The 26,091-nt window shown below is 39.2% G+C and overlaps 1 protein-coding gene across 2 annotated transcripts in view; it reads right to left on the bottom strand.

Annotated features, from left to right (window-relative positions):
• The window catches only part of ITGA8 (integrin subunit alpha 8), a gene marked incomplete at both ends in the record, with an annotated part of 189,259 nt that overhangs the window by 151,005 nt on the left and 12,163 nt on the right, over positions 1-26,091 (bottom strand). For both annotated transcript variants that reach the window (XM_079699618.1, XM_079699617.1), the window contains 4 exons: positions 317-362; positions 2,345-2,406; positions 9,226-9,349; positions 12,150-12,250. In XM_079699618.1, the coding sequence (XP_079555744.1) occupies positions 317-362; positions 2,345-2,406; positions 9,226-9,349; positions 12,150-12,250 (333 nt within the window). The remainder of the gene's footprint in view (positions 1-316; positions 363-2,344; positions 2,407-9,225; positions 9,350-12,149; positions 12,251-26,091) is intronic.

The raw sequence follows: 26,091 nt of genomic DNA, 5'->3' as shown, positions 1-26,091 counted from the left end.
TATTCGATTAATGCCTGCATCTTTCCCCAGATGCTAACCTCTGCGGGTTACTCATTATTGTACCCTCAGCATCTAGCACAAAGCCTGGCATGGTCTCAGTAAGCATTTGATGAATGAAGGAATTAAGTTGCAACAGTATTTTAAAATATCATTTATACCACAGAGTACAAACTGAAATGATGCTTCCTTCATTGGAGAAACTACCAATATGTAGGTAAAATTAACATAATAAAAAGTCAACACTTGATGTTACTTCTGTTTCATCTCCCTGTTGGAAACAACCCGTGGGCATTTCTTCTCTGCTAACAGGACCTACCTTGCCAATAAAAACTTCCAGGGCCTCCAACTATAAGGTCTCCATTCTACAAAACAGAAACGGCAACAACAATTGGAAAAAACAGTTTCTTTTTTTTAAGGGTGAGAAACCATTGTTCATAAGCATTGCTCTAACAATTATACATAAAAAGTAATTTTTAAAAGAGGCCCTTATATCTGAGTCATGCAGGTCATTTTCTTTCCTTTTCTTGCTTTCAATTATTTAGTGTGTTATCATATCAAATAATTTTAGATTAAATAAATCAAATAAATCAAATAAAATTAGATTCAATTAGGTAAGTAAAATTCCCTCCCCTGAGAATATATAAATTCAGTTTTTTGGCACTGCCTCAGGTAAGCAAAATATCTACATCTTCCATGCTGCGCAATTTAGTAGACATGGTCTTTCGAGCCTTAGCAATAAAAAGAAAATTTGGTTTCTGTTTATCTCAAGGCCACAGTAATGCCTGTTTTTTTTTTTCTATACATCTGCAAACCCACCCCTTCCCAGGAGAGGGAGTGACAAGTCCAGACTAGAAAATAAAAACTTTCCTTTCTACTTACAGCCCCACCCTCCTTATCCTGCATCCCTAACTTTTAGTGGGGGGGTGGGGGGGAGAAAAAGAGTAAAATTTCAGACACTGATGAAATTTACAGTATTTGCAAAACCATGGAAGCTTTGCCGCCCACATTCTTGTTAAATACCTGTTTTTAATTTGTGAAATGATACGTGAAATTAACATTAACACTAATGTGAAATCGAATCAGTCAATTACACCTAAGAGATAAAAACATGGATCCTTGTGATCTTTTTAGAAGCATATTTCTTTACTGAGTTTTTGAGATTTTCATTTTAAAACGAAGCAAGGGGCTTCCCTGGTGGTGCAGTGGTTGAGAGTCCTCCTGCCGATGCAGGGGACACGGGTTCGTGCCCCGGTCCGGGAAGATCCCACATGCCGCGGAGCGGCTGGGCCCGTGAGCCATGGCCGCTGAGCCTGCGCATCCGGAGCCTGTGCTCCGCAACGGGAGAGGCCACAACAGTGAGAGGCCCGCGTACCGCAAAAAAGGAAGGAAAAAAAAAAAAAAGAAGCAAGACTGTTGCTTTTCAGCCTGTGTATTTTTTTTTCTCATATAACCATTTTTAATACATAACAAGCAAAGGAAGCAAGCAGAGGAGATTATCAAAGGGCATTAAACACTTCTCTAAATGCATTAAAGAATGTTTATATCATCCATTCCCTGGTATAACACTTGTCAAAGTAGCTTGTACGTAGCAATCTTTTAAACATTTTCCTACATAGATTTTTAAACAGTTCTCTAAATGCATTACAGAATGTCTTTCAAATCCAATTCCTCAAACAATTCTCTTCTCTGTGTAGCAAGCAGGTTTTACTGTTTTAACCATTATTCCATGTGTCTTTATTTTTTATTTTATTTTATTTTATTTATTTTAACATCTTTATTGGAGTATAATTGCTTTACAATGGTGTGTTAGTTCCTGCTTTTTAACAAAGTGAATCAGTTATACATATACATATGTCCCCATATCTCTTCCCTCTTGCATCTCCCTCCCTCCCACCCTCCCTATCCCACCCCTCTAGGTGGTCACAAAGCCCCGAGCTGATCTCCCTGTGCTGTGCGGCTGCTTCCCACTAGCTATCTATTTTACGTTTGGTAGTGTATATATGTCCATGCCACACTCTCACTTTGTCACAGCTTACCCTTCCCCCTCCCCATATCCTCAAGTCCATTCTCTAGGAGGTATGCATCTTTATTCCCGTCTTGCCCCTAGGTTCTTCATGATTTCTTTACTATTTAATAAATTGCCGTATGTATAGATTACTTTATTAAAAATAAAGAGCAAACAAAAAAATTTAAAGAAGTTGCCAAAACAGGCCAGGTGTATACCTAAAGGTTCTTTTGTTGATGGTGGTTATTGGGGGGTGGAAGTGGGAATGAGAGGCAGGGGGTAAAAAAAAATCAAACAGATAAAATAAATTTTAGAAGCTATAAGATCAAAAGAATTTACCTTATAAAAGTCCAGACTAAATCCTGCTTGGCAGTAACCCTGACCTTCAGGATCAGCATTGCCTGGAATGATCAAAAGATACAAATGTTATAACATCATTATCCCCAAGATATATTTTAATAACCAGTTCAGGATACACTGTTGTTTTATCTCTAGACTTCTAAATTTAAAATGATCAATATGTGTTCTATATTTATTTTTAAAATTTATTCCAAGTAATTTCTTAAATACATTGCAATCTGTTTTCTTGTCCCAAATGGCACTGTGATTCTACAGTAAGAGCAATAGGAATAACGTTCTTTGGACTTATGATACTGGGTTTTATAACTCATGTTTATTTGAAGAAATAAAACCTCCATCTCCCAACTATGTTCCAAGTTCCCCAAGTGGCAATAATGTGTTTCTGTGGTGCCCACGTGTTCTGAGTAAAGTAATGCCTTGAGAAAGAGAGAGCTAAATTTAGTCACCTGGGTGGACACTTTCTGCTGGGGTCACCGATAAGAGTTTCAGTTTCCTGATCTCTCATAGGAAATCAACTTCAAATTCTTCTATTATCATTACGTAAATTTGGACATGGCATTTCTGATCACATTGCATCTCACAGGGACTCTAGTGTTCACAAAAGAGAAAACTCTCTAGCAATGGCTTATTTTATACTCTCTTCAATGTAATTCACTAGCTGAATGTCCAATAGGACTTTTTTATAATACAGTTTTTTAAACCATAGGCAGGTCAACCTGTGGATTCCCAGGATATTAGGATCCTGGGACATTAGGATGAGGAATGTACTACTTGTCACTTGTACTTTAAAAGAGTATCACTTCTAAAGTGCTTAAATTAAAACCAAAATATAGTTCAGTAGAGGGAATCTCAGTCATTATACAGTTAGATGCAAACATGCAAATAATTACTCCTTTCTTATCAAGGATATTCCTGAATGGAAACTAAAACAAGAGGGCAGGAAAGGAAATGCACATCATCCCAGGAAAAATTTATAGGCTGGACATGTGCCTGTTCCAGAAGCTTTTTGAAATGGGTCAGGCCTTCCCAGCTTTTCCTAGAATGCCTTCTGTTTTTTCTTTGCTTTGGTTAGTACTTAGCTAATTTTAGCACTGTCATCAGCCATTCTCTCCAGATGTTCCCTTTATATTTTAAAATACTTTTCTATTTCATATACTGTATTTTTTGATGATCTGTTTTTAATTCAAATGTCAATGCTTTGTGTGTGTTTTTTTTAAGCTAAGTTTTTTTTACAGCTTTACTGAGGTATACTTAATATACCAAAAAAATGCACATCTTACTGTGTACGTTTTGATGAGTCTAGACATATGCCTCATACCATGATACCACCACCACGATCATGGGAATAAACATATTCATCACCTCCAAAAGATTTCTTGTGTTCCCCACCCTCAATCAAATTTGCTTGTTTTTTTTGTGGTGAAAACACTTAACATGAGATCTACCCTCTTAACAAATGTTTAGTGCACAGTACATTACAATATATTTTATTTTATAACTATATTTTGTGGTTTATAATTATGAATGCTACAAAGTTCCTTAAAGTCTCAAATGTCCAGGTACCATTTTTCTAGAAGTTCATGCCTGTAAGTAGTTGTATGCAACCAGAAATATATATGAACACAAGATATGTGATTATGTGAACATAGATGTGTTGACTGTATTTAAGAAATGTATATTTAATGCATAAATCTTTTTTATAAATCCTTTTAAAAATCAACTCTGACTTTTTCAATATTGTAAATTATTCAGAAAGGAAGAAACGGGACCATTCTTTGAAATCATTTTGCTGCAAAACAGGAAACTGAAAAAATTAAGAGAAAACAGTAATTTTTCATAAAATTCATCAAGAAAGCAACCAACTTCAAATGTTGAAGTGGTGATTATAATAGAAATGGGAGGTTATTTCCTTTGCAAAGTAAGTTTTTCTCTTACAATTATAGTTTATGAGAGCTGAAGGAATCTTTCTTCCTAGAACTTCAGAGCATCTGTGAACTTTACAATTATGCCCTATAGAGTAAACTCAGGAATCCAGGGAATCACGCTATCATGTGTTGGCTTCCCAAGGAGAATGGAAGGGTGTGTGTAAACCACTGCCATCTAAATTATGAATGACCGTAAGAGCTACAGGCATGTCATTAATATGAATGAGCAGACTACCACCCAAATTGCTCAAAGTGTCAGTGAAGGGGCTTTGCGGTGTGACATGAACATGAGAGGCTTCTTGAGATTCTCTTTTGAAAGTAATATCCCTGTTCTGTGATATTGACCATACGCTCATGAACAAGGTGGCTTTGTGTTTATGAACTGTGAACTCCTTAGGGAACACAGGAAGCCGGCTCCTTGGGTGCATTTGAGAAGGAAGTACTTCCAGTAAGAGAGAGACCAGGAGGATGTGACACTGGAGTTGTGTACTAGACTGAACAGAATTCCTGGCCATTTGTTTGGCTATCTGCAACTCGACATAAATTTCACCTTTCCCTGTGTCAAGCTATTCTTTTATTTAGGAAAGTAAACGCTAAATAAATTGGCAACATAATATACCCGTGTAACTCAAAATGAGAGCATACTGTACTTTATATTTATAGATAATGGTTCAAACTCACCCTGCAGCTCTTATCCACAAGTCTAGATGGCTTATGCTGTATTTTTATTTATTTATTTATTTATGGCTGTGTTGGGTGTTCGTTTCTGTGTGAGGGCTTTCTCTAGTTGTGGCAAGTGGGGGCCACTCGTCATCGTGGTGCACGGGCCTCTCACTATCGCGACCTCTCTTGTTGCAGAGCACAGGCTCCAGACGCACAGGCTCAGTAATTGCGGCTCACGGGGCCAGCTGCTCCATGGCATGTGGGATCTTCCCAGACCAGGGCTCGAACCCGTGTGTCCTGCATTGGCAGGCGGACTCTCAACCACTGCGCCACCAGGGAAGCCTGGCTTATGCTGTATTTTAATCTGAGCTCTCCCATCACATGGGCAGTCAGATAAAAAGGCAGAACAAGAAGCAGTGACATGGTTTCTAAACAATCATCCTTGATGTTAGCTGGAAGAGGATATATCATCAAGGTAAGAGGCGTGTGAAGGACGGGCTCCTCATTTCAGCTACAGTAGTTTACTGCTGTGGGGAGGTATCTCTAGCAAATCGTGAGAAATGTGATATGGATAGGTATAAAAATTGATGAAACAAGTTCAGTTTTGAATCTCAGCTCTACCATAAATTTTATGAATAAATTCAGGATTTATTTATTGCTCTACCTGACTTTTTTTTTTTGCCATGATACACGGCTTGGGGGACCTTAGTTCCCCAACCAGGGATCGAACCCGTGCCCCCTGCAGTGGAAGCATAGAGCCCTAACCACTGGGCTGCCAGGGAATTCCCTGACCTTTATCTTTAGCATAATAATAAGGACCTCTTACAGAACCCAGCGGCATGACACCTTGAGTGGAACACGACACAAAATATCCCTCTTAATGGATGATGCCATGCTTGGAAAGCTCCTGCTTTCCTGCTCCAATAACTGCTAAGAGAAGCCCTTCCCATCGTCCTGTCTGAAACAGCTCCTCTCCCCACCCAGGCATGTCGCTCCCTACTCTTTTGCCTTGCTATATTTTTCTTTGTAGTACTTTTCACTACCTGACATTACATTAGAAACTTATTTATTATTTAAACAAATTTTGTTGTTGAGATGTAATTGACATATTAGTCCAAGATGTATGACACAATTTGATTTATGTATATACTGTGAAATAATTACTACAATAAATGTAGTTAACATCTGTCACCACACATTGTTACAATCTTTTTTTCTTTTGGCTGTGTTGGGTCTTCATTGCTACGCGCGGGCTTTGTCTAGTTGCGGTGAGCAGGGGCTACTCTTTGTTGCGGTGCGTGGGCTTCCATTGTGGTGGCTTCTCTTGTTGCAGAGCACGGGCTCTAGGCGTGCGGGCTTCACTAGTTGTGGCTCACGGGCTCTAGAGTGCAGGCTCAGTAGTTGTGGCACGTGGGCTCAGTAGTTGTGGCTCGCAGGCTCTAGGGCGCAGGCTCAGTAGTTGTGGCGCACGGGCTTAGTTGCTCCACAGCATGTGGGATCTTCCCGGACCAGGGCTCGAACCCGTGGCTCCTGCATTGGCAGGCGGATTCTTATCCACTGCGCCACCAGGGAGGCCCCATTACAATCTTTTTAAAGCTCTTAAGATCTACTCTCACAGCAATGTTCAACTATCTTACTACTAACTACAGTCACCATGCTGTACATTACATCCCCAGGATTTACCTTATAACTGGAAGCTTGTACGTTTTGACCACCCATTTAACCCACACCCACATGCCCCACCACTGGCAACCACCAATCTGTACTCTTTTTCTGTGAGTTTGTGTGGTTTTTTTTTTAAGATTTTGCATATAAGTGAGATCATACAGAGTATTTTTCTTTATCTGACTTACTCCATTTAGCATAATACCCTCAAGATCCATCCATGTTGTCATAAATGGCAAGACTTCATTCTTTTTTATGGCTGAATAATATTCCATTGTGTATATATCCATATCCATATCTCTATCTGTTCCATATTTCCTTTATCCACTTATCCATTGATGGATCCTTTGGTTTTTCCATGACTTGTTTATGTAAATTGTGCTGCAATGAACATGGGGGTGCAGATATCTTTTCAAGATAGTGATTTCAGTTCTTTTAGATAAATACCCAGAAGTGGAATTGCTGGATCTGAACTTATATATTTACGCGTATGTTGTCTCTCTCCCACCCTAGAGTATGTTTTTTGAAGACAGGGGTTTGCTTTTTCTTGTCCTGTGCTTTATTCCCTAAACATAGAATAATTAGTGCTCAGTGTGTTCAAAAAACACGTGTTGAATGAATGCATAACTGAGTCTTATTATCTATAAGGAACACCTCTTTTATTTATTTAAGTTTATTTGTTTATTTATTTATTTATTGGCTGTGTCGGGTCTTTGTTGTTGCGCACGTGCTTTCTCTAGTTGCAATGAGCAGGGGCTACTCTTCGTTGCGGTGCATGGGCTTCCCATTGTGGTGGCTTCTCTTGTTGCAGAGCATGGGCTCTAGGTGCGCGGGCTTCAGTAGTTGCGGCATGCAGGCTCAGTAGTTGTGGCCTGCGGGCTCTAGAGCACAGGCTCAGTAGTTGTGGCACACGGGCTTAGTTGCTCCGCAGCATGTGGGATCTTCCCGGATCAGGGCTCAAACCCCTGTCCCCTGCACTGGCAGGCAGATTCTTAACCACTGCACCACCAGAAAAAGTCCAGGAACTCCTCTTTTAAAGCCATTTAAGGGACTTCTCTGGTGGTGCAGTGCTTAAGAATTCACCTGCCATTGCAGGGGACACAGGTTCGATCCCTGGTCTGGGAAGATCCCACACGCCGCAGGGCAACTAAGCCCGTGCGCCACAACTACTGAGCCTGCGCTCTAGAGCCTGTGAGCCACAGCTACTGCAGCCCACGCACCACAACTACTGAGCCCACGTGCGGCAACTACCGAAGCCCCCCCACATGCCTAGAGCCCATGCTCTGCAACAAGAGAAGCCACCACAATGAAAAGCCTGTACACCACAACGAAGAGTAGCCCCCACTCGCCACAACTAGAGAAAGCCCGCGGGCAGCAACGAAGACCCAACGCAGCCAAAAATAAATAAAATAAAATAAAATAAAAATTTAGACTGAACAGAAAAGAAAAAGCCATTTAAAATAAAATTCTGAGTTGATGGATTATTCATTCAGCTGACATTCGTTAAGATGTGAGGGAGTGGCTGATTTATTTCAGTATTTTAAAACAGGAAGTCATAATCTTCTCCTTGCCAAAATCCTCACCCTAATCCTCAGAGTTAGCTGTTTCACTCCCAGCCCTTTAGGTCTCTAAAGCTCAGAACCCTCTAATATCACCCATCTAATATCACCCAGCTCTTTACGAACCCTCTAATATCACCCATCCATTCTCTACCTTCATTGTTTGATTTCTGATAGTTGCTCGTTATCTGGCCTCAATTAATCTAGAAATTTAAAAATATTCACATGGAATGGGGAAATTTTACTTATAGTTTTGGGAATCTAATTTGGGTTGAGTTTTTAAAAATCAGTCACTAGAATGTTCTCTCCAATGCCATTTCTTTCCCTAACGTGGTCTTGTGAATCATCAAGAATAAGAATGCAGATCTCTTGATTTCTTGCTGACAAATCCTAATGGTCTACACGACACACAGAAAACTGGAGGAATCCACAAAAGGACTCAGGTAGATCAGTGACTGAACAGCGGTGTCCCAAAGACGGCACTCACAGGCTTGCTTTAAAGGATACTTCATCAGAAGCTTTCTAGAACTACCAGACTAGGCGTGGACTCCAAATGTACAGAATCTTTTTGAAAAATGGGCTGAAACACCTTAAGAAGAAAAGTATATCATGCAGACAACCTGAGTACATAGCTGCCAAAGAAAGCAACAGGCAGTGAGAACACAGGCTAGGTGGAGAACTCATATCCACTGTGCCCTTGGGTCCAATCATGCTAATTAACACCATTCCTACAATTAACAAGCGGACAGTTAGCATTTTTCAAATGCAGTGTGAATTTTGAGTAGAGATGGAGAGTTTAAGGCCTAAAATAAGGAACCAATCAATTTAACTACAGAATATCTAAAAACAGAAAATTTCTAAAACACGGAAGACGATCAGCAGAATTCTGTGTCTTGGTCCTCACGTTACAGTAAGGCATCCTGTAAGACCGTTCATCATCTTTACCCCCATTGCTTTTGCCTTACCAATGGTGTTCTGGGGTTACCTGCACTGTCTGTAGCAGAAAAGCTCGAGCTAAATTTCAGTTCCAGGAATAAAAATAACTTACTGTTCCGACAAGGAGAGTACTCAGCATATGCACTGAAATTCTGAATTGCTACATAGCAAGTGCCAACTGGGTCCTTTTCTGGTGTCGGTTTAAGAGTTCTCCAGTGATATAATGGAGCGCAGGCCTGGGAAACATCAAAGACAATAAAATTTTTTTTCATGTAGATTCCTCATACAGTGCTTTGATTTGACTTGTTGATGAATGGACCTAAATTTGTAACAAACAGTGCTAAATTATTAAGTGACTTAATTGGCCTCCAGTATGCTAATGAGTACCTCGGTAGTCAGAGTTAATTAAACTTCCAAAGCCAATATTTCAACATTAATGCACCGTAGAATTGGAACAAATTAAGCATATACAAAAGAATGAGATTTTTCCCCCGCAGGATTTTAAATCAAATCAAAGTAGCCTAGCAAAAGTAAATACTTACTAAAGGCAAAGAACTCATATTTTCTTTTTTTTTTTAATTGGACCTACATAAAAGCAAATGAACATTTAAACAGCGAATGAATCAGCGTGATGTCTTAAAAAGAGAACTAGTCCCTTTCTTGGTTTAATTGTTGCTTAAAGAAAAACTACTTTCAAATCAAAGGATGCAGACAAGTTTGTAAACCTCTGTTTTATGGATTCCTCTGCTTTATCACTGAGGGTGTACCTGACGATTTTTTTAAAACAATGACTTACATTTGGACTGCTACCCCCTTATCACAGTGGGTTTATTTTTCATTTGATAGTTTTTATTCATGACAAAACAAAAATTAATTTAAACAATGGTAAGAAAAACATGATTCTTGGATTATCAAATGTAAAAAAGGATATATGAAATCCTCTTTAAGTAAATTAAATAATTAATTGTGCTAGGAGCAAGACAGGCAATAAACATAAACAGGTAGAAAACACAGGCACCTTTCTGACTTCCGTTTTGCTAGCTCAAATCCTACGTAACTGTGTTTTACCTGAATATTCAACCACTCATTTCTAAGGATGCAGAATTAGAGACTTCTAGAATATGGAACCACTAGCCTCTCTCCTAATTTGATGACATCACACTTAAAACAATGCCAGAAAAAGAGGAGGCAGATCCTGATTTTAGTCTTTTCATGATTCCAAACCTGTCCTTGGTAATCAGTCCAATGTGTAATGACTTCTAGATAACTTTACTAAGTAGCACCCTTCTTACTTGAGAATATAAGTTATCTTTACTAAAATAACTTAAGTTTTTTGGGTTTTTGTCTCTCTCTGTATTGTGAGGTCTTAGCCAATACTGAAAAGCTCTCTAACTCATCTAAGTCCCCTTAACTTCGGGCGCTATGTGGTTAAGACATTTAACATAAGGTGGAATGGTGAAAAGTGGGAGTTTGGAAAGGAAAGCATTACCTCTGTGGCTCAGTATAAGCCAACTCACATCACCTTCCATATCACCATAGAACACTTTAATGCCATGGAAGTTCTTTCCAGTGCTTGCCTGCTATCAGCCCTAAAAAGTTATCTTTTTTATACCTGCTCAGTTTCACACTGATGTGAAACACGATGATGTGATAATATTCAGGCTTTGACCCAAACACACATGATACCTGGATATTCAAAATCGATAATTCTGTTCACAGCAATTTGAAGTTCTAAGAATTGTCACACAGTGTAGAATTTAATTCTTTATGCTGCTAAGTTTCAGTGCTCAAGGAAGAAATTAACTTGAAAGGTACTTTATATTATCCTATTTCCTACCACATAATTTGGAAAGTGCAAGCATGCCCTCAAATTAAGCATATTTATTATGAACATGGTGTGTTATTTTACGTTCAATAATTCTGAAGATTTCTACAAATATTGAATAAATGCACAATAATATAAGTTTTCAAGGCTTAATCAAAATCAATATAGTACCAAAAGATTTTTTAACCCCAAATAGTTATTAGATGGAATTAGCTTTTCAATAGCTATTCACATACATTGTAAATCACTAAAGGAATAAAAAGTTTTTACCAATCCTGGAATATGAGAACTATATTAATGCAAATACAATTCTACAGAGAGCCTATTGTAAATTCTGGATTTGTCACTAAAGAGGGCTATCTATATTTTATATATTACTTGTTTTATGTCAAAATTTCTGTGGGGCGTTAACCACAGACCAAATAAAGCAAGGCATTTCCCTTAGATACTTATTTTTATTAAATCATAATTCAAACACCTTTAAACAAATCCCAAAAGCAAAAGTTATTGCTTTATTTTAGAGCAATAACTTTAGTTATTGCTTTAAATTAGAGCCAATAGTAAAAAAAAAAAAATCCCCCAATAACAAAGTTTCCAGATCAACTTAATAGTTATTTATTTCTCAGTAAACCAGACATGTATTATCACTCGGAGCTACAGAGAAGAGAATCACAAAGTCATAGCATTTTAAAGCCAAAAGATCTCTATCTGTGAGTGAGAAATTTTTACTTTAAAAAGTATCAATGTACTCAGAGAACCATGTAATTGGTAGTTATATTTTTAAAGAAAACTTTCCGATAGTTCTAAAGAGGATCGATGACATCACAGTAGATTAACTTTTAAAGAATTCTAACAGTAGTACTCCTGTTTCTCTGGTCAAACTTTAGTCAGCCCTTTAAATCAGTCTTAAGCAATAAAATATTTACCTTTTTAGGATTTAGCTTTTATTTTTCTATCTTCCTTATTTGTTTTTGAAATATTTGAAAAGATCTAACCAATTTTCTGGAAAACCAGCTTTACTTCCTGTAGCTTTAAAGACTAAAATAGATTCTTTAATTTTAAGCACTAAATTTTTTTTGGAGTGCTGATAGCTTATCTTTGAAAATCTGATATATTCTTACATAAACGGATTTTTGTAGATACGAGTTTTGAAACATTTCAGTGTACATGTTATTCCAAAGCAGCCCCACCAGCACACGGTTGATACTCACCACCACTTTTCCTTTATGAGCTTTCACTGTTGCTCCAAACCATTGATTCGATTTAAACTCTATAGGTTCCTTGGTTCCATTTACTCTGATCTTTCTGTTGTCTGACAGGGAGAACATGGATTGTTAATAATTTGTAAAACGTGGCAGCCAGCTAAAATATGTGATAATAAATTTACCCATTAAAAACATTTTTTAAAATGTCATACACATGGGGGGTTCTTTTTGACTAAGTCTAAGCTAGACTTTTCACTTAGAAAAATACCAATCAAATGAAAATACATACTTGAACATGACATTTCACAACTTAACTTTAAAAAAGCATTTTTTTTTAATGACTTACATTTTCAGGGATAACTACTGTAAACTTGATGTAGACTCTGACTGTCTTGAATCTACACTTTTGTCATTGATTTGCCAGATGGAAGACCAAACATTTATAACTGCTCTAAGGAATTCCAAATCTTTTCTGATAGTGAAACTACTTGGAACCTCCATGCTCCAGGAAGCACAGCTTTCTCAGCATGGTTTAGCAGGAGTCTGCTTGAAGGACTCCAAGTTCCTGGTTTTTAACTGAGTAACATGTGTCCACGCAGTCACAGAAAATAACACCTCAACACAGTTTTATCCACACTTTGCAGATGTCAGCATGAGGGGGACCATCTGGGTAGAAATTCAACCCAATTACGACACACTTCAGGTCTTAATAAAAAGCAGATATCTTTTCTTTCACTCCTGATTCCCAATCGACATATTTCCCATGTGGTTCTAACCGCATGGTTCTAACTGAACTTCATCAGTAACAGCTAATGAATTTCAAAAGACATTTGTACCAGGGCATCTTACTTCTATGTGTTCTCTTTGGTATGCATTTTGTTTTTCCTCCTTGACTCTATAATAAATGCATTACAAATGAACTTTTAACTTCTATTAAGGGAGGCCAAAATATACACGCAATTAATATTCAGTTGAGTTTACATATGATTACAGACTTTTCAAGAAAGAATAAATTATATATACTTAGGTCTTAACCTAAAATTTACGCTTTGATATGTTAGTAGAAAATTACAAATTTCCTTCTTTAAAATCTTACGCTTTTGATGTTTCTGGACTTTTGAAAAAGAAAAAACAAGTTCTGGAAATCCTCACCCAAAATGCACACAACTGGCAAAGAACTGGAGCATCTTACAGATTAGAGCATAAAAATGAAAATATAGACATTTCTGTTTGCATCTAGGCAAGAAGAATATAGACCTCAGAGAGAAAGGATCTTGTCACCATGCACTGGGTGATCTTGGGCAGTTCATTTAATCTTCTGCAGTTTTCATTTCTTCTCTAAAATTAGGCTGAAAATACCTCCCCCTTTCCTCTTTCACAGGTGATCAAAGTCATAAAGATCCCATAGGTAATGTGGAAGTGCTTTATAAGTTGAGAATATACTACAGAATCTTGCAGCAATACAGCCCTTTACCTGGAAACTCAACCTAAGTACAAGAATTAGAAGGGACCTCACAGGCACACAAGTCAATGTTCCAAATTGGCCGCCTTCTGCTAGAGAAAATGATGTGACTCTACCTTTGTGGTGCCTAAGGCATCTTTTCTGCTATTATAAGGTTGAACTGTGGAATAACTTGATTAAAAGTGTAAATTGTGGGCTATTTTCCAGCAACAAATTTCTTCGAGACCAAGAATACAAATGAACGGACGTCACTAATTCCATCCCTAATCCAAGGATTACAATAGAGAATAATCCCACTGTCCCAGGTCTCTCTTTACTGAAATGAGTTGTGATCTAGGTGTATCCTCCTTACCTTGACCTTTGAGGTGGACAAGTCATCTTTTTTTTTTTTTGGACGCACCACATGGCTAGCGGGGTCTTCGTTCCCCAATCAGGGATCGAACCCATGACCCTGCAGTGGAAGCACAGCGTCCTAACCACTGGACCACCAAGGAATTCCCAAGTCACCTTTTAAAAATTCTGTTTTATTATTTTTATAAATTCACTGATGTAAATCTAATATTACAATGTCATAAAATTCAAATGAGTAACATATATTTGGGTTGATTGTGAAAGTGACCTTTCCCTCATTTCTCACCTTCCTTTTCTGAGCAAGATTCTTTCATGCCAAACAACCCAACACAGGGCTTAGTACTATGCACACTGGTGCTCGATGAACCTTTGATGCACAGGGGAATGTTTTTGATTCGATTTGATCTGACCTTTCCTGAAAACAACCTCCTGTAAAAACTCAGCACAATTTCTGTCCTTCTGAGCTCTCCTTGGTATGGCAAAGGGCTGAGAAGCTGGAACCTACATTTTCTAGACCCTCTTACAAGTAGGATTCTGGTTGAATAAGAGGCTCATGGAGAGATCTGGAAAGAGGAGAAGATGGAGAAGCCATTATTTTCTGGCAGCAGCTATAAGCATGCATGGGGGCATCAGTAGCTGCAGGTGTGACGTTCTTCCTGCAGCTGTCAAGTATCCTTTAACAGTCATGCCTTTTTGGTGCTTCAGGCCACTGAGATCAAGTCCTGAACTTCCAGATTTCTTGATCTTCAGGCAGTGACCTTCCTAACTTTCACATACCCAGTCTTTCCAATAATCATATAAACCTCTCAGTCCTAATTATAATACTCAAAGTGGTTTCTGTTTCCTGACCAAACTCCCGTGATATAGAGCAATGCATTTACGATAGGACCACATGTCTTCTGGAACAGAAGGAAGGCACTGTGCATTGTCAACCCCAGAGAATTCTTGGAAGGGCCAGTGGTTCTTGGAGATGGTGGAGACCATTAGTTACTAAAGCAATTCTCTCCTTGGCATATCCCAAACTATGCCAAAAGCTAGGAAAAAGTTTTATAGTGACTGAATGTGATGTAAAGCTTCCCAAGTGCCAGAAGACTATTAACAAAGTTAATAAATATAATCCAGGTGAATTTTTTTCAAGGGAAGAACCAATATATTTAATATGTAAGAGTTCCCAAATCAATAAGAGAAAAAGACTAAAATTCAATAGAAAAAGTTCTAAGGACCTAAACAGGCATTGCAGGGAAGAAGAAATCAAATATCTCATAAATTCATGCAGAGATCCTGAACCTCAAATTAAAACCATAATGACTTAATACTTGTCACCTAGCAGTTTGGCAAAAAATATTAATAATCTCTGCTTTCAAGATAATAGCTCAATGCAGCATTTTGGAAGGGTGATTTACAACATATCAAATTTTTAAATGTACATTTTTTTGAACAAGGAATTCAACTTCTAGGATTTTGTTCAATAGAAATAATTACACAAATGCTTTAAGATGCAGTGCGAAGATATTTGCTGTCCTGGTTGTGATAGCAAAACTGAAACATCTTAAATGTTCATAAATAAGGGATTTGAGAAGAAATTCCTGTTATCTATAAAATAGAGTACTATTCAACTATTAAAACATATATTGGGAGTTTGGTGTTGACATGTATACACTGCTGTCTTTGAAAGAAATAATCAACAGGGACCTACTGTATAGCACAGGGAACTCTGCTCAATATTCTGTAATAACCTAAATGGGGAAAGAATTTGAAAAAGAATAGATACATGTATATGTAGAACTGAATCACTGTGCTATACACCTGAAACTAACACAACATTGTAAATCAACTATACTCCAATATAAAATAAAAGTTAAAAAAATACATATGACAGATTTAGATGCATTGATATAGAATATTGTCTACAAAATATATTTTTCTGTTTTACCATTTCTGAGGCTTTAAAAAAAAGGTACAAGGACTTCATATAACAAACACTTGTATTCCCACCAGGCAGAACTGACAATTGTTAAGTTTTTTCACATTGGCAAACATCACAGTACCCTTTGACATCTATCTCCAGTTCCATCCCCTCCTCATCCAGAGGTAGTCACCATCATGAATGTGATGTGTATACTCCCGGCCATTTAAAAAATAATGTCCATGAATAATATAGAACAGAGGTCTGCAGATATTTTCTATAAAGGACTGATAATAAATATTTCAGGCTTTGCATTCTCTATGGTCTGTCGAAACTACTCATCTCTGCCCTTGTAGCAAGAGCAGCCATAGACAATATGTTTTTACAGATGGGCTTGGCTGTGTTCCAATAAAACTTTACTTATGGACAATGAACTTTGAATTTCATATAATTTTCATGCATCATTTACATATTATTCTTTAAAAAAAATTTCCAATCATTGCAAAATATAAAAACTACTCTCAGCTTATAGGCATACACAAACAGGTGGTGGGTCAGATTTTGCTGTAGTTTTGCCAACGATTTACTGTTGAGCATTCTTTGTGGGGGTTTTTTATAATTTATTTTTTATTTATTTTATTTTTGGCTGCATTGGGTCTTCGTTGCTGTGCGCGGGCTTAATCTAGTTGCTGTGAGCGGAGGCTACTCTTCATTGCGGTGCACGGGCTTCTCACTGTGGTGGCTCCTCTTGTTGCGAAGCACAGGCTCTAGGCACGTGGGCTCAGTAGTTGTGGCTCATGGGCTCTAGAGCACAGGCTCAGTAGTTGTGGCACGTGGCCTTAGTTGCTCTGCAGCATGTGGGATCTTCCTGCACTAGGGCTCAAACCCGTGTCCCCTGCATTGGCAGGCAGATTCTTAACAACTGGACCACGAGGGAAGTCCCTGTGTGCTCTTTTTAACTGAATAAAAGTGGTATTATACTATCTGTATGGAACAGCGTGTAACTGTGTTTAACATTCAATTTTATGTTTTTGGGAAATAACCTATGTTTTGATAATTAGATAGATAGATAGATAATAGATCCAACTCATTCTTTTAAACTCCTGTAAGTATTGTATCTCATTAGATAGCCATCTGCATTTTATTTATCCATTCCACTTACACATGAACATTTAGGTTTCTCAGTTTTCCTACTACAACAAACATGTGCCCTGAGTATCCTTATACTCATCTTCATCTGCAGATGGAGAAGTGTTTCTCTCTGGCACCAGACTAGAAATGACATTGCTGGGTCATAGAGAATTATCGTATCTGTTTTATCAGCTATGCCAATCCACCTCCAAAGTAGCCCCAATTTCCATGCACACTTACAGGGCACGAGAGAGACACTATCAGCTCTTGTCATCGTAGAGCTGTTAAATTTCTGCGAACCTGGACGACTATGAAATGGTCCTTCATTTTGTTCTGTTTTCATATGCATTTCCCTGATAATTAGTAGAGTTAATCATCTTTTTATGCTTATGGACCATACAGTTTTTTCTTCTGTGAATTGCTAGCTCATATCCTTTGTTCATTTCCTTGCTTGGTTATTAGTCTTATTGATTAGAAGAATTCAGCATATATTCTGAGTACTGATTCTTTTTCCCACTTATATGTTGTCAATATCACCTTCCAATTTTTGCTAGTCTTTTAACTTTACGAGTATTGTCGTCCATCTGGAATGTTTTCATATTGGACGTGGCATGGGCATCTTACTTATTTTCAATATGAAAGGCCAGTCGTCTCAACACCACTTACTGAACAATCCATCTTTTTCTTTGTTCCTTGGAGAGTTGTCATTCCACCTCTGCACTGGTACCTCCTGATGCAACTGGAAGGGCCCAGCATGGTCTGGCCCCTACCATCTGCTTTCCCAACTCATTAAGCTTCAGACAACCACCTTTATTTTCTTTTTTTTTTTTTAAGTCTTTATTGAATTTGTTACAATATTGCTTCTGTTTTATGCTTTGCTTTTTCGGCTGTGAGGCATGTGGGATCTTCGCTCCCCAACCAGGGATTAAACCCACACCCCACGCATTGGAAGGTGAAGTCTTAACCGCTGGACCGCCAGGAAAGTCCCTACACCACCCTTCTTGAACACGCCCAGCCTTTTCTGTCTCCTCACTGCCTATACTCTTCCCACAGTTTTCTGTATGGCTCCCTCCTTCCTGTCACTCAGGGTTTATCTCAAATGCCACTTCCTCTGAGACCCCCTTCCCTGAGCAGCTAGTTCACCCTACCCTAAGTCATTCTCTCCCGTTACCCTTTAGACTTTTCTTCATAGCACTTACCATTAATTGAGATGATCTTATTTCTTAGTTTGCCTGTTTACTGACCGTCCATTCCCTTCCAAATATACATGAATCCCATGAACAGAGACGTTCTCTGCTTCACTGCTGTGCTCCCCACTTCTAGAACAATGCCTGACACATAGTGAGTTCTCTGTAAGAGTTTGTTGAATGAATGACCAAACTCCCATCTATTCATTCAGAAGCTTGTCTAGGATATTGTTCAGTATGATCCTTTAAATTCAAAATGTTCTGTGTATGGGTGTGTGAATGTATAGACACTGAACTGTTTGTGACGGTTCTCTCAAAGGCAGGGAGTGTACATGCTTTAGTGGCTTTGTATACTTTAATTGTGTATATTTCTGTGTTGTTTGAGTTTTTACAGTGAACGTTATTACATCTATGATCTGAAAAAAGAAAACCTAGAGGTAAAAGCAAGACATCTGTAGGTCAACCTGAGAAATTTAGATGGGTGGTAGCAATAAAATTGATTTGGCTTGTCCGACATTTCTGGGCTTTGAAGCCATCTCTCTTAATTGGTAGCTTTGGTCTCTGGGCAATCAGGGTATGAATCCCAGTGGGTGGCAAACCTACTAACATTCGGCTCCTTTTTCACGGGAATATTCATTTCTGAGCAGGAGTGAGTGAGGGAATGTAGAATATGGTGCACATATGGACTACAAGCAGATTTTTCTAATCTTTTCACTGAGTAGAATGGGAGGAATTACAAGAAGTGAGGGTAGATCACCATGGGTGAGAGAGAAGAGCTGAGATTGACACAGGTGCAGCAAACATTTTGGCAGATGGGGTGGTTTCTGAAAAACTATAAAGTCCTCAGCCTTGTCCTGGAAAACAGTAAGTTTCCCTGTAATCTTCAGTCATTACTTCAAGTGCTTAACCCTAGAGATTTTTTTAAAGCTGTCGCAGGAGCTGTCCAGACATTTTTAATCAGGAAAAGGGGAAAGGAAATCTTTAAATGTTTATTTATAATCTTTTCCTTCATCAGTGTATGCTGTAAATGTTTCATTCAAATTGAAACTATGTATCTGAGAACAAGGAATACTCCTATGTAAAATTTAAAATAAAGTATCGGTAGCCAGAGAACTCCTTGTCTAAAAGAAACAAATCCAAGAAAAGAATCTGGGTCAATTTTTATGTCCTGGAAAATTAAACTTCCAAATGTATGCCTCCCAGTATTCCAAAACCACAATGAAAAACCATGAAAGAATACCTCTGTAGCCTTCATACTCTTAATCATCTTATTGGGAATTTTCAAGTATTTAAGGAAATATCACACTAATTCATTTTTTCATATAACATTCAAACAACGTGTTACTCTTTTGTCCCCCAGTTATACTGAGATATAATCGACATACAGCACAGTGTAAGTTTAAAGGGCACAGCATAATGATTTGACTTACATATATTGTGAAATGGTCACCAGAGTAAGTTTAGTTAATACCTATCATCTCACATAGACACACACACAAAAAAAGAAAAAATATGTTCCAGATGATGAGAACTCTTAGGGTTGAGTCTCTTAACAACTTTCATATATACTATACATATATATGTGTGTTTATGTGTATATATGCATTATTTTATATATGTTAACTACAGTCATCATGGTGTTATTACATCCCTAGTACTTATTTATCTAATAGCTGGAAGTTTTTACCTTTTGACTCCCTTCTCGCATTTCCCCTCTCCCCGTCCCCCAGCTCTGGTAACCATAAGTCTGATCTCTTTTTCTATGAGCTGTTTTTTTTTTTTTTTTTAGATTCCATACATGAGTGAGATCATACAGTAGTTATCTTCCTCTGTCTGACTTATTTCACTTACCATAATACCCTCAAGTTCCATTCACGCCAATGGCAGGGGTTCCTCCTTTTTAATGGCTGAGTAATAGTCCATTGTGTGTGCATGTATATATATACACATGTATATAAGATATCTATATCTTCTTTATTCACTCATCCATTGTGGACAGAAATATGTTATTCTGATTAAATAAACATTCTATTATAACTGAGATTTATTATTTATATATGTATACTGTATATAAAGGTGTGCATGTACACAAACACACACACAGACACACACGGGCATACTCGTTTTCTTGCCATTACCTAGTAGATCAGATCTAACTATCCCGCCCTCCACCATGGAGGTCCCAGACCTCACACCTGATCTCCAGATATGGCGTTTCCTTCCATTTAAGCAGCTTCCTCTCTGTTCTCTATTGAGTCTTACTCCCAGACTTTGTACATGAAGCTTCTCTTGCAAAATTCCTCTCCTCCTTGTTTGTCAACTAATCCAAATCACTTTCTTAAAAACTGATTTAAAACGTAGGGCCATGCTTGACAAATAGCCATTCACACATGATTAAGAATCATGGAGGGACTTCCCCGGTGGTGGTGCAGTGGTTAGGAATCCACCAGCCAGTGTGGGGGACACAGGTTCAAGCCCTGGTCCGGGAAGATCCCACATGCCATGGAGCAAGTAAGCTCATGTGCCACAACTACTGAGCTCACATGCCACAACTGAAGCCCACATGCCTAGAGCCCATGCTCTGCAACAAGAGAAGTCACCGCAATGAGAAGCCCGCACACCACAACAAAGAGTAGCCCCTGCTCGCCACAACTGGAGAAAGCCCACCTGCAGCAATGAAGACCCAATGCAGGCAAAAAAAAATAATTATTTTTTAAAAGTTTAAAAAAAAAAGAATCATGGAGAATATATGGGAGAAAATGTAGTAAAGAAATGCAGGTGGGGCTTCCCTGGTGGCGCAGTGGTTGAGAGTCTGCCTGCCGATGCAGGGGACACAGGTTCGTGCCCCGGTCTGGGAAAATCCCACATGCTGCGGAGCGGCTGGGCCCGTGAGCCATGGCCGCTGAGCCTGCACGTCCGGAGCCTGTGCTCCACAACAGGAGAGGCCGCAACAGTGAGAGGCCCGTGTACCGCAAAAAAAAAAAAGAAATGCAGGTGATATAAAAAATGAAGTGAAATAAAATAAAATGTAAGGCCCAAAACTCTTTCTTTTCAAATTGAAATTCTTTCAGATTATTGTTTTTAAAAATTCAAGCAATACAAAGTAAGAAAACTTGTATAAAAATTGTATAAAGTAGTAAGTGAAAGGCAATTGGAATCCCCCCTCCCTGGACACACTCACTGTTGTTTTATAAACCCATCCAGCCATTCAGAGTTTGAGGCTTCTAGCTCATTCCTCTAGTTTCAGACATTTCTTTTCTGGAAATCGTGAAGCTTTTATTTTAAATTGTATTTTTCATATCACTATTTAAATGTTTGGTTCCATACATAACTAAATAACTGATAAAGTTAAATGAGCTGAAAGTATGCTTTTAGAGTTCTAGTAACAATGTTCATAAATATGGGTTTCGGATAGCACTAGTAAAGATTGTATTACAATCTTCCTATTATGTAGTTTTCCTGATCTAGATGAGAATATCCATTTTCTGCTACAATTATTTCCACATCTATATCATCTTCTGGAGAATAAAGACCACATTTCCAACTTCCTGTTTTTAATAACCAATAGGGCCTAGCTAGTGTTCCTCAGACATTTGTTTCTACATCATATAAAATCATTTAAATGTTTTTCATATGTAATTTGACGGAGGCCATATGTAAGGTTTGTTCTAGAAATACATATGGACTTTTGTTGGTATGATGCAAGTAATTTCTTGGGTGAGTGTTCTCATTTACGTGATGCAGCTAGAGGAGCGAATATCAAGAAAGGAAAGAATCACCTCTCCAAAGGGCAACGAGAAGCTAGCTGGGGCAGATCAGACACAACATTCTGTGGCTCCTCGTAAGAAACACGCAAATCTGCAGGGCAGAGCTGGTTACAGGTGGGTGGTAGAGACTGAGATCTCAACTTTGACCTACCTGCTACAACCCACTCCACCTCACATACACTGGCTGGAATGGTTTTCCTTCCCATCTCACCCACCTCGAGACAGACTCGTGTGTGTGTGTGTGTGTGTGTGTGTACACACACACACACAAACACACACATTCACCCTTCACCTCTGACCTTTAATGATGCCCCCTCCGAGATGCTTTCCCAGCCACACAAAAAGCTCCCCCTTCAGTCAAGAACAAGAGCCCTCTTTTGCACACCTAAACCCTTTTTCACTTTCTCCTGTTACAGCGCTTATTCCTCTGTTAGGGCTGCCAGGCACTAGTCTTCTCTTCCACTGGACTTGAACATTTCAAGCCCAGCGAGTACGTCTGCCTTGCTTGCTATTTATACCTAGCAGAATGGCAGCCCCGTGAACCAAGCCAGAAGCTTGGAATGCATCCTTGACAACCACCAACCCTGCACCACACCTCCTATCGCCACTCAGTTACCAATTCCTGCTGGTGCCTCCTTCTAGATCTCTCTCAAGTCCATCTGTTTCTCTCCATTCCTGTGCCACTTCCTTGGGGTGACTCCCATTTCTTTAGCCTCAGTGGCTGCAGTGGTCCCCTACCTGGTTTCCCTTCCTCCAGGCTTGTCACGTTCAAATGCATTCTCCGTCCTGACACTAGAGTTCTTTCTAAAATGCCAAAATTCTTAAAACCAGCCATATCCCACCCTTGTCTTGCCAGCATCATCATTTCATGCCATTCCCAACCATAGTGATTTTCTTTCAGCTCCTTGAATTTTTCACACTTTCTCTCATCTCTAGATTTTCTCACACTTGGAATAATTACCTGGGATCAAATATCTTGGCCATCGACATAGCTGGGGAAATGAGAACTCTTGACGTAACTTATATGTCACCTTCCAGTTGTGAGGAGAATAGCATGCTTCTCTGTTTGGGTCCCCAAAATGTATTTGCTTCAAGAAGTCATGAAAATCTCTCAGCATGGGAATCTCAGGAAGCAGACTGAATGACATAAATCTCTTCACTATGACCTCAAAGCAATACTTTTAAATACAGGATATGATTGGGTTTCAGGATGAAGGTTATATAAACTTGCCTCCCAATAGCACTTGAAAAGCTCCTGTTGTATGCTTGTATTTTCCTCAGGACCTCACCCCTGTTGCCAGAAGATGTGGTAAAAAGGGAACCAACCATCATCTAACAAAATGGTTCATTTTGTGGTTTTAAAACAAAATCACCATTCCCAACATTACACAAAACAGGAACTTCAGCATTCAAACCTTCTGTTTCTGCAATGTATACTTATGGAAGATTAATACCCAAGATGGAATTATCCTCTGGGAAATCTTAAACTCTACCCCAAACAAGTAGGACCATACTATAGGTTGAGCAGAGGCAAAATGTATTCCTTCCCCAAATAAATTCAGATTTTAAATAGGATTTACCGGGCAGTCCCTGTGCACTTTGTTGCTTAATGCATTCTGCCATTTCGCTTTTACTATTTACATTTTCTCCTTATCTCAGCCTTCTCCATCTACTTCCTCACTCTCAGCTGATCATCTTGCTTTTTATGTCACTGAGAAAATAGAAGAAATGAAAGAAGATCGTTTTCTTCCTTCTATTGCCAAACCCACAAACCCACTCTCGCTCTGCTTTCTCTGCTCTCTAAGGATGGACCGTCCTTGTGCTTCTCCAAGGCCAGTCCCTCCATCTGTGTAAAGTTCCATCCATCCCTTTTCATCTACTCAGGAATCTGTTTCTGCACATCCTTCTCCTCCTTTAATCAACATCATCATTTCCCTATCGACTGGACAATTCCTATTAGATTACAAACACGCTATTGTGTCTTCTTGATGATTACATTTCTGTGGTCCCATTTAGGGTTGAACTCCTTGGGAAAAAATGGCTCTACAGACTTGCTGTCTCCTGTTGGTCTTCTCCCATTCTCTCCTGACACTCATGCCACTGCAACTACTTTTATCAGCTGTCAGTCACTTTCTGTGACCAAATGAGATGTTCACAGTTCACTCCACTGCACACAAATTTCTTCATTGGCTTCTTGACTTCTTTTGTCTAACCGGCCACTCCTTCTTATCATTGTTTATACGTCCTCCTCAATTCTCTGATTTTTCTTTAAATGTCAGGGACTCCAGGACTCTGTCTCAACCTTGACCTTTCCCCTCCCCTCCCCTTCTCTCTTCTCTTTGCTTCACTTCGCTTCTCCTCACTTCCTATCTTCATTCACACCATCTCCCTAAGTCATGGCCTTAAATATCATCTACATACTTACAACTTCCACATTTAAATCTCCAAACCTCTTGCCTGAACTCTGGGTTTATTTATCTAACTGCTTGCTTGACATCACTTGGATGTCTAATAAGCATCTCCAATTTCTCGTGTCTGGACTCAACTGGATGTTTTCTCTAAGATACGCTCCTTCCCCGCTGTTTCCTGTCTCAGTCCCATTCCTCCAGTTACTCAGATCAAATTTTTCTCTCTCTTCTGTACCCTTCATCTGATCCATAAAGAAAATTATACCAATTGCACTTTCAAATAAATCCCCAATCCAACCATTTCTCAACCCTAAGTGCTATCATTCAACCCAAATTGCACTTTTCTACCACCAGACGATGGGTCTGTCTCTTACCCCATCCCCTTGCTTCTGCTCTTGGTTGCCTACCTGCTATTAAACCGATCCTTTTAAAAACATAATTCAGATTCTGTTACTTGTCTACTCAAAACCACCATTGGCTGCCCATCACTCTTAGAATAAAATCCAAAGTCCTGTCTCTGGCTTTTTTTTTTTTTTTTTTTTTTTTTTTTTTTTGTGATACACGGGCTTCTCACTGTTGTGGCCTCTCCCGTTGCAGAGCACAGGCTCTGGATGCACAGGCTCAGCGGCCATGGCTCACAGGCCCAGCCGCTCCGCAGCATGTGGGATCTTCCCGGACCGGGGCACGAACCCGTGTCCCCTGCATCGGCAGGTGGACTCTCAACCACTGCGCCACCAGGGAAACTCCTATCTCTGGCTTTTAAGTGCTATATAATCTTGCCTAGACCTGGTTCTCGGGCCTCATTTTCTCATTCTTTTCTTGACTGACTTCTCTTTAACCCAGTGGCCTTTCTCCATTTCCCAAGAACACTATCCTCTCTGGACTTAACATTGACTGTTCTGCAACATAGAATATTCCCCCTGCCCCATACCACATGGTTCCTTCCCTCACTTAATTTAGGCCCATGCTTAAACATCACCTCCTCAGTGAAACGTTCTCTGACCACCTCCAGTAAGCAAAATAATAGCCCCGAAGATGTCTCCATCTTAATGCCCCAAACCTGACTATGTTAGTTTGCACGACAGAGGAGAATTAAGGTTGCAGATGGAATTAAGGTTGCTAATCAGTTGACCTTAAAATAGGGAGATTACCCTGGATTATCTGGAGGGCCCAAAGTAATAACAAAGATCCTTTTATGTGAAACAAGGAGGCAGAAAAGGAGAACGAGAAACACGGCAGTGTGAGAAGGACTCAGCCGGACAGTGCTGGCTTTCAAAATGGAAGAGGACCATGAATCAAGGAATGTGGGCAGCTTCCAGAAGCTGGAGAAAGCAAGAAAACAGATTCTTCCCCAGAGCTTCCAGAAGGAGCACAGCTCTGCCAACACCTTGATTTTAGTCCAGTGAGACCTATTTTAGACTTGGCCTCCAGAACTGTATGATAATCAGTTTGTGTTGTTCAAAGCCACGAAGTACGTGGTAATTTATTACAGCAGCAACAGGAAAATAATACCCCAGCCAATCTAAAAAAGGAAGTGCACATGTGTGCATGCACTCGTGCGCGCGCGTGCGCGCACACACACACACACACACACACCGCTCTCTGTCCCCTTAGCCTTACCTTACTTCTTCTCAACTTGCCACTGGCTATTCACTATAAATCCCACAAGGGTAAGTTCATGGCCATAATTCCAGGGTCAAGGACAGCACCTGCTTGAAGAAAGTTACTAACGCTCC

Source organism: Hyperoodon ampullatus, assembly GCF_949752795.1.
Source record: "Hyperoodon ampullatus genome assembly, chromosome: 3".
NCBI lineage: Eukaryota > Metazoa > Chordata > Mammalia > Artiodactyla > Ziphiidae > Hyperoodon > Hyperoodon ampullatus.
Note: the sequence above shows the minus strand (reverse complement) of the source record. Positions and strands in the feature narration are given on the sequence as shown.